The 12,509-nt window shown below is 45.4% G+C and overlaps 1 protein-coding gene across 13 annotated transcripts in view; it reads left to right on the forward strand.

The window, feature by feature from the left end:
• The window catches only part of GPHN (gephyrin), a 798,948-nt gene that overhangs the window by 328,703 nt on the left and 457,736 nt on the right, over positions 1-12,509 (forward strand). For 7 of the 13 annotated variants that reach the window (XM_033950742.1, XM_033950736.1, XM_033950737.1 and 4 more), the window contains exon 5: positions 10,785-10,838. The exons of the other annotated variants lie outside the window; for them this stretch is intronic. In XM_033950742.1, the coding sequence (XP_033806633.1) occupies positions 10,785-10,838 (54 nt within the window). The remainder of the gene's footprint in view (positions 1-10,784; positions 10,839-12,509) is intronic. 13 annotated transcript variants of the gene reach the window in all.

Genomic DNA, 12,509 nt, shown 5'->3' on the forward strand with positions numbered 1-12,509 from the left:
CGCCCGCGGAAGCGCTCCACCCCGATTGAGGTGAGCCCTTCGACCTCGGTTTCCTCATCCTCGGGGCGTAGAGCGGCACCGCAGGTACCGCAGAAGAAAAAAGCGGTACCGGTGCCTTCGCTGGACGAGCGGGTTGCTGCCGTCCTGCAGGTACAACTTAAGGAACAGTTACAACAGCTCCTTACTGCCTTATTGACACCGAGCCTTCCAGTCCCGGTCCGGTCTGAGCCACCAGTACCGACAGTGGAGCAGCCTCTATTGTCCGCGTCCACATTGTCGGTACCGGTACATTCTGCTTCCTCGGTCTCCATGCCGATCCTGGCACTGGAACCAAGATCTCTCCACCAGGCTGTGCAAACTTCGGCACCAATACAGCCCTTAACATCTCCCGGTACCATTTCTCAGAGGTCGGGTAAGTCGACACACAAAACCCGACACCTGGAACCCTCCACACCGGAGTCCCGGGACTGCAGCTTCCAAGTTAGGGATCCTGATCTGTGGGGTGACTCCGAAGAGCCTCTCCTCTCTGAGGGGGAGTGTTCATCTGGTGACGAGGATCCTTCCGCTTTAGATCCATCCTCTAAGCCAGATGCAACCTCTTTCACCTCATTTCTGAAAGAGATGTGTGAATCTCTCTCTATTCCCTTGGAGGCTGAGTCCAAAAAATCCAAAGCGTTCCTTGATGCACTGGATTTTGACCAGCCTCCAAGGGAATTTCTGAAATTGCCCCTCCACGATATCTTGAGAGAGACTTTTTACAAGAATCTGGAGACGCCTTTAACCATCCCAGGAGCCCCTCGTAAACTGGACTCCTTATATAAAGTCATTCCCATTCCTGGTTTTGACAAACCGCAGCTTCCACATGAGTCTCTCTTGGTGGAATCCACATTAAAAAAATCCACGGGAGCTAGTGTGTACGCCTCAGTCCCTCCTGGCAGAGAAGGTAAGGCCATGGATAAATTTGGCAACAGGTTGTATCAGAATGCGATGTTGGCTAACAGGTCAGGGAATTATGCTTTTCATTTTTCATTTTATCTAAAGCATCTCATTCAAAATCTGACTGCTTTTGAAAAGTACCTCCCTGATCGCAAGAGATCTGCGTTTCGCCAAACTTCTTCATCTCTCCTACAGCTTCGCAAATTCATGGTCCGGTCAATCTATGACACATTTGAACTGACCTCTCGAGCCACGGCCATGTCGGTTGCCATGCGTCGTCTGGCATGGCTCAGAGTCTCAGAACTTGATGTCAACCATCAAGATCGACTAGCTAATGCGCCTTGCTTAGGAGATGAGCTCTTTGGAGAATCCATGGACTCCACTACACAAAAACTCTCTGCTCATGAGACTCGGTGGGATACTCTCCTCAAAACTAAAAAGAAGACCCCCATCTACCAGGCCTTTTAGGCAGCAATCAGCCTACCAACGCCGCTATGTGGCTCGTCCTTTACTACCGGCTCCTCAACAGCCTAGACGTCAGCGCCAACAACGGCAAACTCCTAGGCCAGCACAGCAACAACAGGTAAAGCCTCCTCCACCACAAAAGTCTACCCAACCCTTTTGACTTGGTTTTCCAGGGCATAGCCAGTGTTCTACCATCTGCCCATCTTCCACGACCCATAGGAGGACGTCTTGCTTTTTACATCAGCCGTTGGGAAATCATCACCTCCTCAACATCATCCGCCACGGCTACTCTCTCAACTTTCAGACTCTTCCTACCCAAAGTCTGCCAAGAGAGTCTGCTTCGAACACTCCTCAGTCTTCCCTCCTTCTTCAAGAGGTTCAATCCCTCCTCCTTCTGAACGCCATAGAGGAGGTTCCTCTAGATCAAAAGGGGCAGGGATTCTACTCCCATTATTTTCTGGTCCCCAAAAAAACAGGAGATCTCAGACCCATCCTAGATCTTCGCGATCTCAACAAATGCTTGGTCAAAGAGAAATTCAGGATGCTTTCTCTGTCCACTCTTTACCCTCTTCTCAATCAAGGCGACTGGCTATGCTCCCTCGATCTCAAAGAGGCATATACTCACATACCAGTCAATCTGGCCTCCAGACAGTATCTCCGTTTCATGATCAATCATTGTCATTACCAATACAAGGTGCTGCCCTTCGGTCTTGCCTCCTCTCCAAGAGTATTCACCAAATGTCTGATTGTGGTGGCTGCCTTTCTACGCTCTCACCACCTTCAGGTCTTTCCTTACCTGGACGACTGGTTAATCAAGGCCAATTCATCTCAGACAGTACTCCTGGCCACCAACCAAACCATCCTGTTTCTACAACTTCTGGGGTTCGAGATCAATCTACCCAAATCTCATCTCATCCCCACTCAGAGACTTCAATTCATTAGAGCGGTGCTGGACACAGTCCTCATGAGAGCGTTCCTACCGTCCAACCGTCTTCAAACTCTTCAATCTGTATGTCAGCAGGTGCTTCCATAACGTTCCATCTCTGCCAAGCAAATGATGATACTCTTGGGTCACATGGCCTCCACAATTCATGTCACACCCTTCGCACGTCTTCACCTGGGCACTCCTCAATGGACCCTAGCTACCCAGTGGTCCCAAGCGACGGATCCTTGCTCACGACACATATTTGTGACATCATCTCTTCGTCAGTCTCTACAATGGTGGTTGATGTCCTCAAATCTCTCCAGAGGTCTTCTGTTCCATCTACCTCCTCATCAACTTGTCATCACCACCGACGCCTCCCCTTATGCCTGGGGGGCTCATTTGAACGAGTTCCAAACTCAAGGACTTTGGACAGCCCAGGAAATGAAGCATCACATCAATTTCCTGGAACTCAGAGCGATGTTTTATGCCCTCAAGGCCTTCCAACATCTTCTCTTTCCTCAAGTCCTCCTGCTGTGCACAATCAAGTTGCGATGTACTACATCAGCAAGCAGGGTGGGACAGGCTCTTGCCTCTTGTGCCAGGAAGCCCAGAGGATTTGGGCTTGGGCCGCAGATCACTAATTATTCCTGAAAGCTATCTACATTCAGGGAGAACAGAATTCCTTAGCGGACAAACTCAGCAGAATTCTCCAGCCTCACGAGTGGACCCTCGATCCTTTAACTCTACAGTCCATCTTCGCTCAGTGGGGCACTCCTCAGATAGACCTCTTTGCAGCTCCTCACAATCACCAGCTGCCCCTCTTCTGCTCCAGACTCTACTCTCCTCACCGTCTGGCAGCGGATGCATTTCTCCTGGATTGGTCCAATCTGTTCCTGTATGCTTTCCCTCCGCTCCCTCTCATGTTACGAATCTTGTTCAAGCTCAAGAGGGAACAGGCCACCATGATTCTCATCGCTCCACGATGGCCCAGGCAACATTGGTTCTCCCTTCTACTTCAACTCAGTTCCAGGGAGCCTATGCTTCTTCCACTGTTTCCTTCTCTGCTTACACAACATCAGCAGACCCTTCTACATCCCAACCTCCAGTCTCTGCACCTGACAGCTTGGTATCTCTCGGGCTGACTTCCAATGATACTCTTTTGTCTCAGCCCGTTCGTTCTATTCTGGATGCATCCAGGAAACCAGCCACTCTACAATGTTACCATCAGAAGTGGACAAGATTTTCTTCCTGGTGTCTTCTTCATCATCATGATCCCACATCCCTTGCAGTGGAGACCTTGTTGGATTACCTTCTTTCTTTGTCTGACTCTGGTCTCAAGTCTACTTCCATCAGAGTCCACCTCAGTGCAATTGCTGCTTTTCATGAGCCAGTCCATGGAAACTCCTTTCAGCTCATCCTTTGGTTTCCCGGTTCATGCGGGGTCTTTTCAATGTGAAACCACCTCTTAAAGCACCCCCTGTAGTCTGGGATCTCAGTGTGGTTCTCTCCGCCTTAATGAAGCCTCCGTTTGAACCTTTGGCTACAGCTTCTTTCAAGTTCCTTACTTGGAAAGTGGTCTTCCTTATTGCTATCACCTCTGCCAAGAGGGTCAGTGAGCTACATGCACTAGTTGCGGATCCACCTTTTACTATCTTTCATCATGACAAGGTGGTTCTGCATACACATCCAAAGTTTCTCCCGAAGGTTGTCTCTGAATTCCATCTCAACCAATCCATTGTTCTGCCTGTCTTCTTTCCGAAACCTCACTCTCATTCTGAAGAACACGCTCTGCATACTTTGGACTGTAAGCGGGCTTTAGATTACTATTTAGAGCGTACTAAGCCCCACAGATCATCTCCCCACCTCTTTCTGTCCTTTGATCCGAATAAATTGGGACGTCCTGTTTCTAAACGTACGTTGTTAAATTGGCTTGTAGCGTGCATTTCATTCTGTTATGCTCAGTCCGGACTGACACTGGAAGGTTCTGTCACGGCCCATAGAGTTAGAGCTATGGCAGCATCTGTGGCTTTCCTCCGTTCTACTCCTATTGAGGAAATCTGCAAAGCTGCTACTTGGTCCTCAGTTCATACTTTTACATCTCACTATTGTCTGGATGCATTCTCCAGACGGGATGGACACTTCGGCCAATCTGTTTTGCAAAATTTGTTTTCCTAATGGCCAACCTTCCCTCCATCCCTCTTTTTGTTAGCTTGGAGGTCACCCATCAGTCAAGAATATGCTGCCTGCTTGTCCTGGGATAAAGCACAGTTACTTACCGTAACAGGTGTTATCCAGGGACAGCAGGCAGATATTCTTGCGTCCCACCCACCTCCCTGGGTTGGCTTCTTAGCTGGCTTATCCTAACTGGGGACCGCGCGCCTCCGTCGGGTGGGAAGGCACTCGCGCGTGCGCGGTGCGGCCTGCTAGAACTTTCCAAGTTCTTAGAGTGCAATCACTCTAAAATTGTCTGTACCGGGGCTCCGTCGGTGCCGTCACCCATCAGTCAAGAATATCTGCCTGCTGTCCCTGGATAACACCTGTTACGGTAAGTAACTGTGCTATTTCTGCCAGTCCATAAGTGTAAAGAGGTTGAAAAACACTGCTTTAAGGAACAAACTGGTGCCCCACCTCACACCAAGTCCAAAACAATTGTGTGTTCTTGGCAAGGACTGCAAATTTAATCTTAGCACCACAGACAAGTCTAATTCAGTCAGCAAACAAAAAAAGCATTCAAAAAGAAAACTGTAGGTAAGCAGCATTCTTTTCTAGTTTCTAAAACACAGACAGCCAAACACAGCACAGCTTTCAATGAGGCTTGGTAGTCAAACTCAGCCCATTAATTCCGGTGCTGCAAACAGTTCCTCTGAAGCCAACTCCCCTTGAAGCTCCATCGGCTCCTCCTGAGTTAGTACTGCCAACTCTGGGATGGACCTGGCTTCCTCTACCTCCATCTAGTCTGAGGCATTACCTTGGCTTAAGCCTGAAACCTCTTCCTTGAGGAGAGACCTTTGTCTTCTCCCTAACCTCTCCCACAACCTAAATAAATCTACTGGCTTTTCATGTGGGGAGCTACGCCCTGCCCTGGCTGAGCTAGATCTCACCTGGGTCTTTCTAGGGCTCCCCTGGTGGACACTAGGAAAATTACCTGGCTTGCTATAACCAGGACTAGGTTTAACAGGGACCATGGCAGGCACGGAGCCTGACTGGTCACAATCTGCCTTGACCTCTAAAAAAAAAAAAAAAAAAAACCCCTGAATATAAATGATAATTAACTTTTTCCTATCGTGTGTCCCGGATGACAGGACCTTCCAAAAATAATAATAATTTATTCTTATATACCGCCATACCCGGTGAGTTCTAGGCGGTTTACATCAATTAAGGTAGTATCTGCGTAGAGACGCAGATTTACAACAATTAGATCAGAAGTGAACAAGTTTTAACAATTTTACAGATATAAACGATTTTACAGATATCAACAAGTTACAACAATGTTATCAGATATAAGCAAGTTTTAACCAAACTTGACAGCGGAAGGTGGGAGGTGGTGGAAGCTAGGGAAGAGAGAAACTATTATGTGGGAGGAGAAGAGCGGGGGGGGGGGCGAAGTGGTAGGATATGCGGGGGGGGGGGGGTTGTCGTTAAGGGTCTTGTTTGCTGAATAGGTGGGTTTTGAGTGATTTTCTGAAGCCGAGGTAAGTGGGGGCCTCGAGAATCATTTGTGCAAGCCAAGGGTTGAGCTTAGCTGCTTGAAAGGCGAAAGTTTTGTCTAAGAATCTTTTGAGATGGCAGAGTTTTAGCGACGGGAAGGCGAACAGCTGAATTCTACGGGATTTCTTGTTTGTGTTGTAGAGGTTAAAGTGAGGATTAATGTAACTTGGAGCTGAACCATTTACCGTTTTGTAGCAGAAGCATGCGAATTTAAAGAGGACTCTAGATTCAAATGGTAGCCAGTGAAGTTGGTGGTAGAAGGGGGTGATGTGTTCCCATTTCTTTAGGCCGAAGATGAGATGCACAGCGGTGTTTTGGATTATTTTTAGTCTCCTGGTGGTTTTCTTCGTGGCGTTAAGGTAAATGATGTTGCAGTAATCAAGGATGCTGAGGATGGAAGATTGTACAAGTAGGTGAAAAGAAGTGTCGTCGAAGTATTTTTTTATGGTGCGAAGTTTCCACAGTACGGAGAAGCTTTTCCTGACCATGTGGTCGGTGTGGTTTTCTAAGGATAAATTTTTGTCCAGGGTGACTCCCAGAATTTTTAGGGTGGATTCGAGGGGGAAAGTTAGTCCTTTTAGTTGAATTGTAGTGTCCTTAATTTTGTCTTTGGGGGTGGCTAGGAAGAATTTTGTTTTGTCTGGATTGAGTTTCAGTCTGAAAGAAAGCATCCAGAGTTCGATCTGGTTGAGAATGTTTGTGATGTAATTGAGTAGTTCTTGTGAGAAATTGGTTAGTGGGATGGCTATTGTGATGTCGTCTGCGTAGATGAAAGATTTGAGCTTGAGGTTGTGTAGGAGGTTACCTAGGGAGGCCAGGTAGATATTGAAAAGAGTGGGTGACAGGGGGGAGCCCTGAGGGACCCCGCAGGTGTTGTCCCAGCTATATGAGAACGAGTTGTTCTTGAGCACCTTGTAGGATTTATTTCTTAGGAACCCTTGGAACCAGCTGAGGACCTGATCGAAGATGCCAATGTGGGCCAGGCATTCAAGGAGAATGGAGTGGTCGACCAGGTCGAAAGCACTGCTCAGGTCTAGTTGTATAATCAGGGCACTTGAGCCCTGGCTAAAGAGTTTGTGGAGGTGGTCAAGAAGGGAGGCTATGATGGTTTCAGTGCTGTGATCAGCGCGTAAACCTGATTGAATGTCGCTGAAGAGGTTGAATTTTTCTAGGTATGCGACGAGTTCCGCCTTTACCAGCCCTTCTGCTATTTTGGTAAATAGAGGGATGCTTGCGATTGGTCTATAGTTGGCAGGGGAATTTGGCGGTTCTTTCGCATTTTTTACAATTGGGGTGATCATGATATGACCTTGCTCTGACGGGAAGTTTCCTGTGTATAAAAGGGAATTGACCCATGTCATCATGTTTGCTTTGAAGTGGGGGGGGGGCGGCTTTCATGATGTTTGGTGGGCATGTGTCCAGTTTGCAGAAGGAGTGTGTATATTTATTGTAGTAGGTGTTAAAGGTATGCCAGTCAATTGTTGCGAATTGTTTCCAGTTTAGGTCTGTTCTAGTTCCTGGGTCTGGGTTCGATATGTCCGGGTCTGGGAGGATGGGGAACAACTCGAGTGGGTTGGGCCTATTGGGTAATGTTGATCTTAATTTTTGAATCTTGGTGTTGAAGAAGTCTGCGAGGGTGTTGGCCGTTAAGGTGGATTCTTCTTGTGTGTTTGTGAAGGACTCGATGTTGTATAGGTCATTGACCAGTTTGAAGAGGTTACTACTGTTGGTTTTTATATTACCGATTTTGTGGGAGTAGAAATTTTTTCTTTTTTCATTAGTGAGGTTTTTGTAATTTTTTAGTTTAAGTCTCCAGGCCAATCTATGTTCTAGGGTTCCAGATTTTTGCCAAAGTCTTTCTGTTTTTCTGAGTTCCTTTTTTAATAGCAGCAGTTCTGAATCGAACCAGCCCTCGTTGTTAGTGGTTCTTGTTCTGCGTGTTTTAATGGGGGCAATCTCATTTAGTATGTTGGTACTATCCTTGATCCAGGAGCTCATGAGTTGTTCCGTTTCTTCGATTGGGTTGGTGTTGATTTAGAAGCGGGACCAGAATTCTGTTGGGTCAATCTTTCCTCTGGTAGTGTGGGTTTTGGTAGTTCTCGTTTTGCTGTTTTTGGGGGGTTTATGTTGGCATCCAATGGTGAAGGTACATAGACGGTGGTCAGACCATAGCGAGTCTGACCAGTTGCCTTGTTTCCAATAAAAAGTGGGGTTGGTCCGTTCCTTAGAGGAGAGAGTTACCAGGTCTAACTGATGACCTCTTTGGTGAGTTTTGATGGGGGGGTGTTTGTCAAAGCCTAGTTGGGTGAGGAGTGACCAAAAATCTGAAGTTTCTGGTTGGTCAGGTTGCTCAAGGTGGATATTAATGTCCCCGCATAGTAGGTTGTAGGGACTTGTTAAAGAATTGGTTAGTAGGTTTTCCGCGAAGTCCTCTTTGGATTTGGTCCATTTTTTTGGAGGGATGTAGAATAGGGTGATGGTTAGTGAGGAGGGCAGTGATTTTGATGTTAGGGAGATGGTTAGAATTTCTGAGTTGGGCGAAGATGTTGTGTTAAGCGTGGTACAGTTTAGTTGGTCTCGGAAGATTATTGCAAGACTTCCTCCTCTTCCCCATGTTCTGGCTAGTGAGAGAATTTTGAATCCTGGGGGTAGACAATCTTTAATGATAATATCTTTGTCCGATAGCAACCAGGTTTCCATAAGAAGGACAAAGTCGGGGTTAGTGTCAATCAGCCAATCTTTGATCAGTGTTGCTTTATTACATAGAGAGTGGATAAACAGTCTGTATGGACTAATAAAGAGCCAGGAACACAAAATATTTGAATTTACAGACGTGTTTACTTACTTACATTATGTTTACAATAGCCGTAAATGATAACGGTGAATAATACAAAACTTTGCTAAAATAATTACGATTGGAACCAGCGTAACGTAAAATTTATTACGATAGGAAAAGGTTAACATTTTCTCTGCGTATAGTGTGCTTTTCTTTTTTTTATTTTGTGGTTACTATTATGTATTATGTGTACATAAAAAAATGAATAGAAGAAATTGCATTACAATAAGTGCTATTATTATGGGAGTGGGGTCAGGAGCGGAGCTTGAGCAGGGGTACTTGGCTGATGTTTGTTAGACTTAGGGGGTACTTGGCCTGAAGAAGTTCAGAAACATTGCTCTAGGACAGGGGTGTCAAAGTCGGTCCTCGAGGGCCGCAATCCATTTGGGTTTTCAGGATTTCCCCAATGAATATGCATAAGATCTATTTGCTTTCAGTGTATGCTAATAGATCTCATGCATATTCATTGGGGAAATCCTGAAAACCCAACTGGATTGCAGCCTTTGAGGACTGACTTTGATACTCTTGCTCTAGGATATACATATTCAGGTCTTCCAATGTAGTCTCAAGCAACAAGTGGTAGGCTCATCTTCTACATAGCTTTTTGTTTACATAGTAACATAGTAAATAACAGCAGATAAAGACCTGACTGGTACATCCAGTGTGCTCATTAGTTATGCCCATTAAAAATACATGATTAAATTACTGCATTTTTTGCTCTATAAGATGCACCTGACCATAAGAAGCACCTAGTGTAGAGGAGTAAAAACCGCGACAAAAAAATTCTGAACCAAATGGTGTACCCTGTCCCAACGCCCTGCCCTGTACCCTTTCCCCCCTCTGGTGGTCTAGTGGTAGGCCGGGACAGGGGACAGGGCAGATATAGTGGTAGGCAAGTCTAGTGGTTGGTAGGTAGGTAGGCAGGCAGGAAAGCAGCCCCGCCCCGGTACCTTTTTTTAATTCTGTCAGTCCAGCACTGGTAGGCAGGTCTAGTGGTAGGCAGCCCCCCTCCCCCGTTGATACCTTTTAAAAATTCTGTCGATCCAGCACTGTATCGGCAGGAGCTTTCCGTTCTCCTGCCCCTCCCTCGTTGGACAGCTGCCTCCTTTTGCAGCAGAGCGGCGCACAAGGCAGGCATAAGCTTTTCGCGTTCCTGCCTGGTCCTGCGCCACTTCCTGAATAGCTGCCGGCAGTTCTTGCGTTCATTTCAAAGTAACCTAAAATTTTAGCAAGTTTGGGATAACCTATTCCTGTCTCCATCCACCTAGCCTCATGGATAGACTAGTACCTCCCTATCAAGAATTATTTTGACCCGACTATCCCCTGTATACACCTGGTCAACTATTCGCATCCCTTGGCAATCTTTGGGAGAGTTAAGCGCACTGATTTCTCTCTTCTTTATATTAAGGAAGTAATAGACCTAAGAATATGTATTTATCAATCACCATATTAAAACTAGTATGGGATTTGCTAAAGTAACATGCAGGATACCAATTTATTCAACATGCATTTATTTGGCACTTTATTAATAAGTGTGAAATAAGAGTACATTACAATAACATTAAATGATGATGTCTGCTATAGTGGATATTCCAGTTCATTATGAGCTATTACAATTTATTTTATGTATTTATTTGTATATTACAGATTTCACAAATATGTAAGTATTATGCTGTAAAATAATTTGGCTTTTCAACATTTGAGGATTGATTTGTGAAGCTGTTTCCCCACATGAGAAAAAAAGCCTTAGTGAGATGGTCCATTAGTCGTAGTGGTAGGTGTCCTTTACTAACTTAGCGCTTTGCACATATGTTTTATTAGGTGGTTTGATGTCTTATAGATTAAACATGAGATTTTGATTCCTGCACATACCAGGCTGGCCTTTTATTTATTTTAAACTTTTTTCCCCCCTAGGGCAGAACTAGAAAGGCCAACAAATCTGGATTCGCATCAAGTCCAGCAGTCCTGGTTTGTTTGTTTTTTCTGTGTGTTTTTTCTCACTGCCTTACTATATTTTCTGAAAGCATGAGTAGTTTTGCTTAAGATGATATTGGTTAAAATATACTTTAATTCCTCTAAAATATGAAGTGATCTCTTTTTCTTTCTTGCAATTATCTATTCGCTACTGCTTTCTACTTGAAACAGTAGTGGTATTGATTTGGTTAGTAGTGAGGCATTCATAACCTTGACTCAACTTTTACAGATAATACAGATACATTATGCTAGTATCAGTATTGCCCTTCCTTGTAGTTCAGTATACAAGGCCATGCTGATTCCATCCTTAATATTCAGTCCCCCAAACAGCAATTTGGAACAAACTATCATGAAGGTCCTAGTACTGAAGGCTCACCTCTTGGCAGTATATTGTGACAAACCCGTGGCCAGCTTTGTCCCTGTAATGGATAAAAGCAGAGCACGGTCCCTGTCAAAAGACCTAACCAGGTTAAAAGTAAGGATATAGAAATGGCTGACTACCTCTCAGACAGTAAGGTAGAGCAGGAAGGAGTATGAGCCTAAGAATATCCAGCAGAGTGTGCCATACCAGAAGAAATACATCAGAAAGCCTATTAAGACTTTTACTGAGAAGTGGAGACCTAGTCCTGCAAGGTATTCACACTATCAGCCTAGGAGAAACCAGAGTTATTTCCCTAGGGATTTCCAGCCCAACCCCCCTGCTCCTAGGAGAGAGGGGTGGGGCTCTGACACACATAAAAGCAGAGCCCTGAATCACAGAGAGGGAGGAGAGAAGCAGGGGAATCAAGGCAAAGGCACAAGCAGCCAAGCAAGCAGGAAGGTGAGGGAAGAAGTCTCTCTCCTCAGCCCCACAGCAGTGAGGACTTTCCTAGCTTGAGCTCAGCTACTGAGAACCTGGAAAGAGCTGAGGCAATGGACACAACTGAATTGCTTCTGGATGCCAACTGTAACACAGAAAGAATGGAGGTTAGTCCATAAGCTAAAGGAAAGAAAATAATCTGTCTGCTAAGCTATGTTTGTATGCTGGCTCTCTGTAACCAGAGACCAGGTGTCACTGATTAGGGAGAGAAGGAAAACCTCTCTGGGACTGTCAGAGGTTTTTTTTTGCTAAAGAAGCTGTATCTTTGAATTGTGTGAAGCCACTGTGATAAAGCCTCTGTAAAACTAACAGCTTATTTAAAGCCCTTCTGTGCTCCCTCAAAAAGCTCAGCTGATGCTGATAAGCTCTATTGAAAGGCAGAGCTTTGAAGGGAGTCTGAACTGGGAACTGGACACTTTACCCTGCAAAGTTAGCTGGGAAGGTTGTGACTTTATTTCCAAAGTTTGCTATTTTACATGCCTGCTATGTTTATGCAGTTTTTGTTTTCATTGCTTTGAAGTTTATTTTCATGGCATTCCTGTTTACTTGAACCCTGGTGAAGAGAACTATCTTTAAAGCAGAGAAAGTCCAGGAGAATGCAATTGTATGCCATACTTGGACTCTAGGCCATTCTGACAATTGTATGAACTATTTTTACTTTTTGCATGACTTATGCATGTCTTGAGGGTGGCTGACGGTGTTCAGACCCCCCTATCAAATAAAGCCTGAGAATGAGAATTTGACCATACCTGAATTGTGTCTCCCTTTATGGGCAAACGTATCTCAGTGTGGCCTGGGCAGACTAG

The sequence above is a fragment of the Geotrypetes seraphini genome, chromosome 7 (assembly GCF_902459505.1).
Source record: "Geotrypetes seraphini chromosome 7, aGeoSer1.1, whole genome shotgun sequence".
NCBI classification, from domain to species: domain Eukaryota; kingdom Metazoa; phylum Chordata; class Amphibia; order Gymnophiona; family Dermophiidae; genus Geotrypetes; species Geotrypetes seraphini.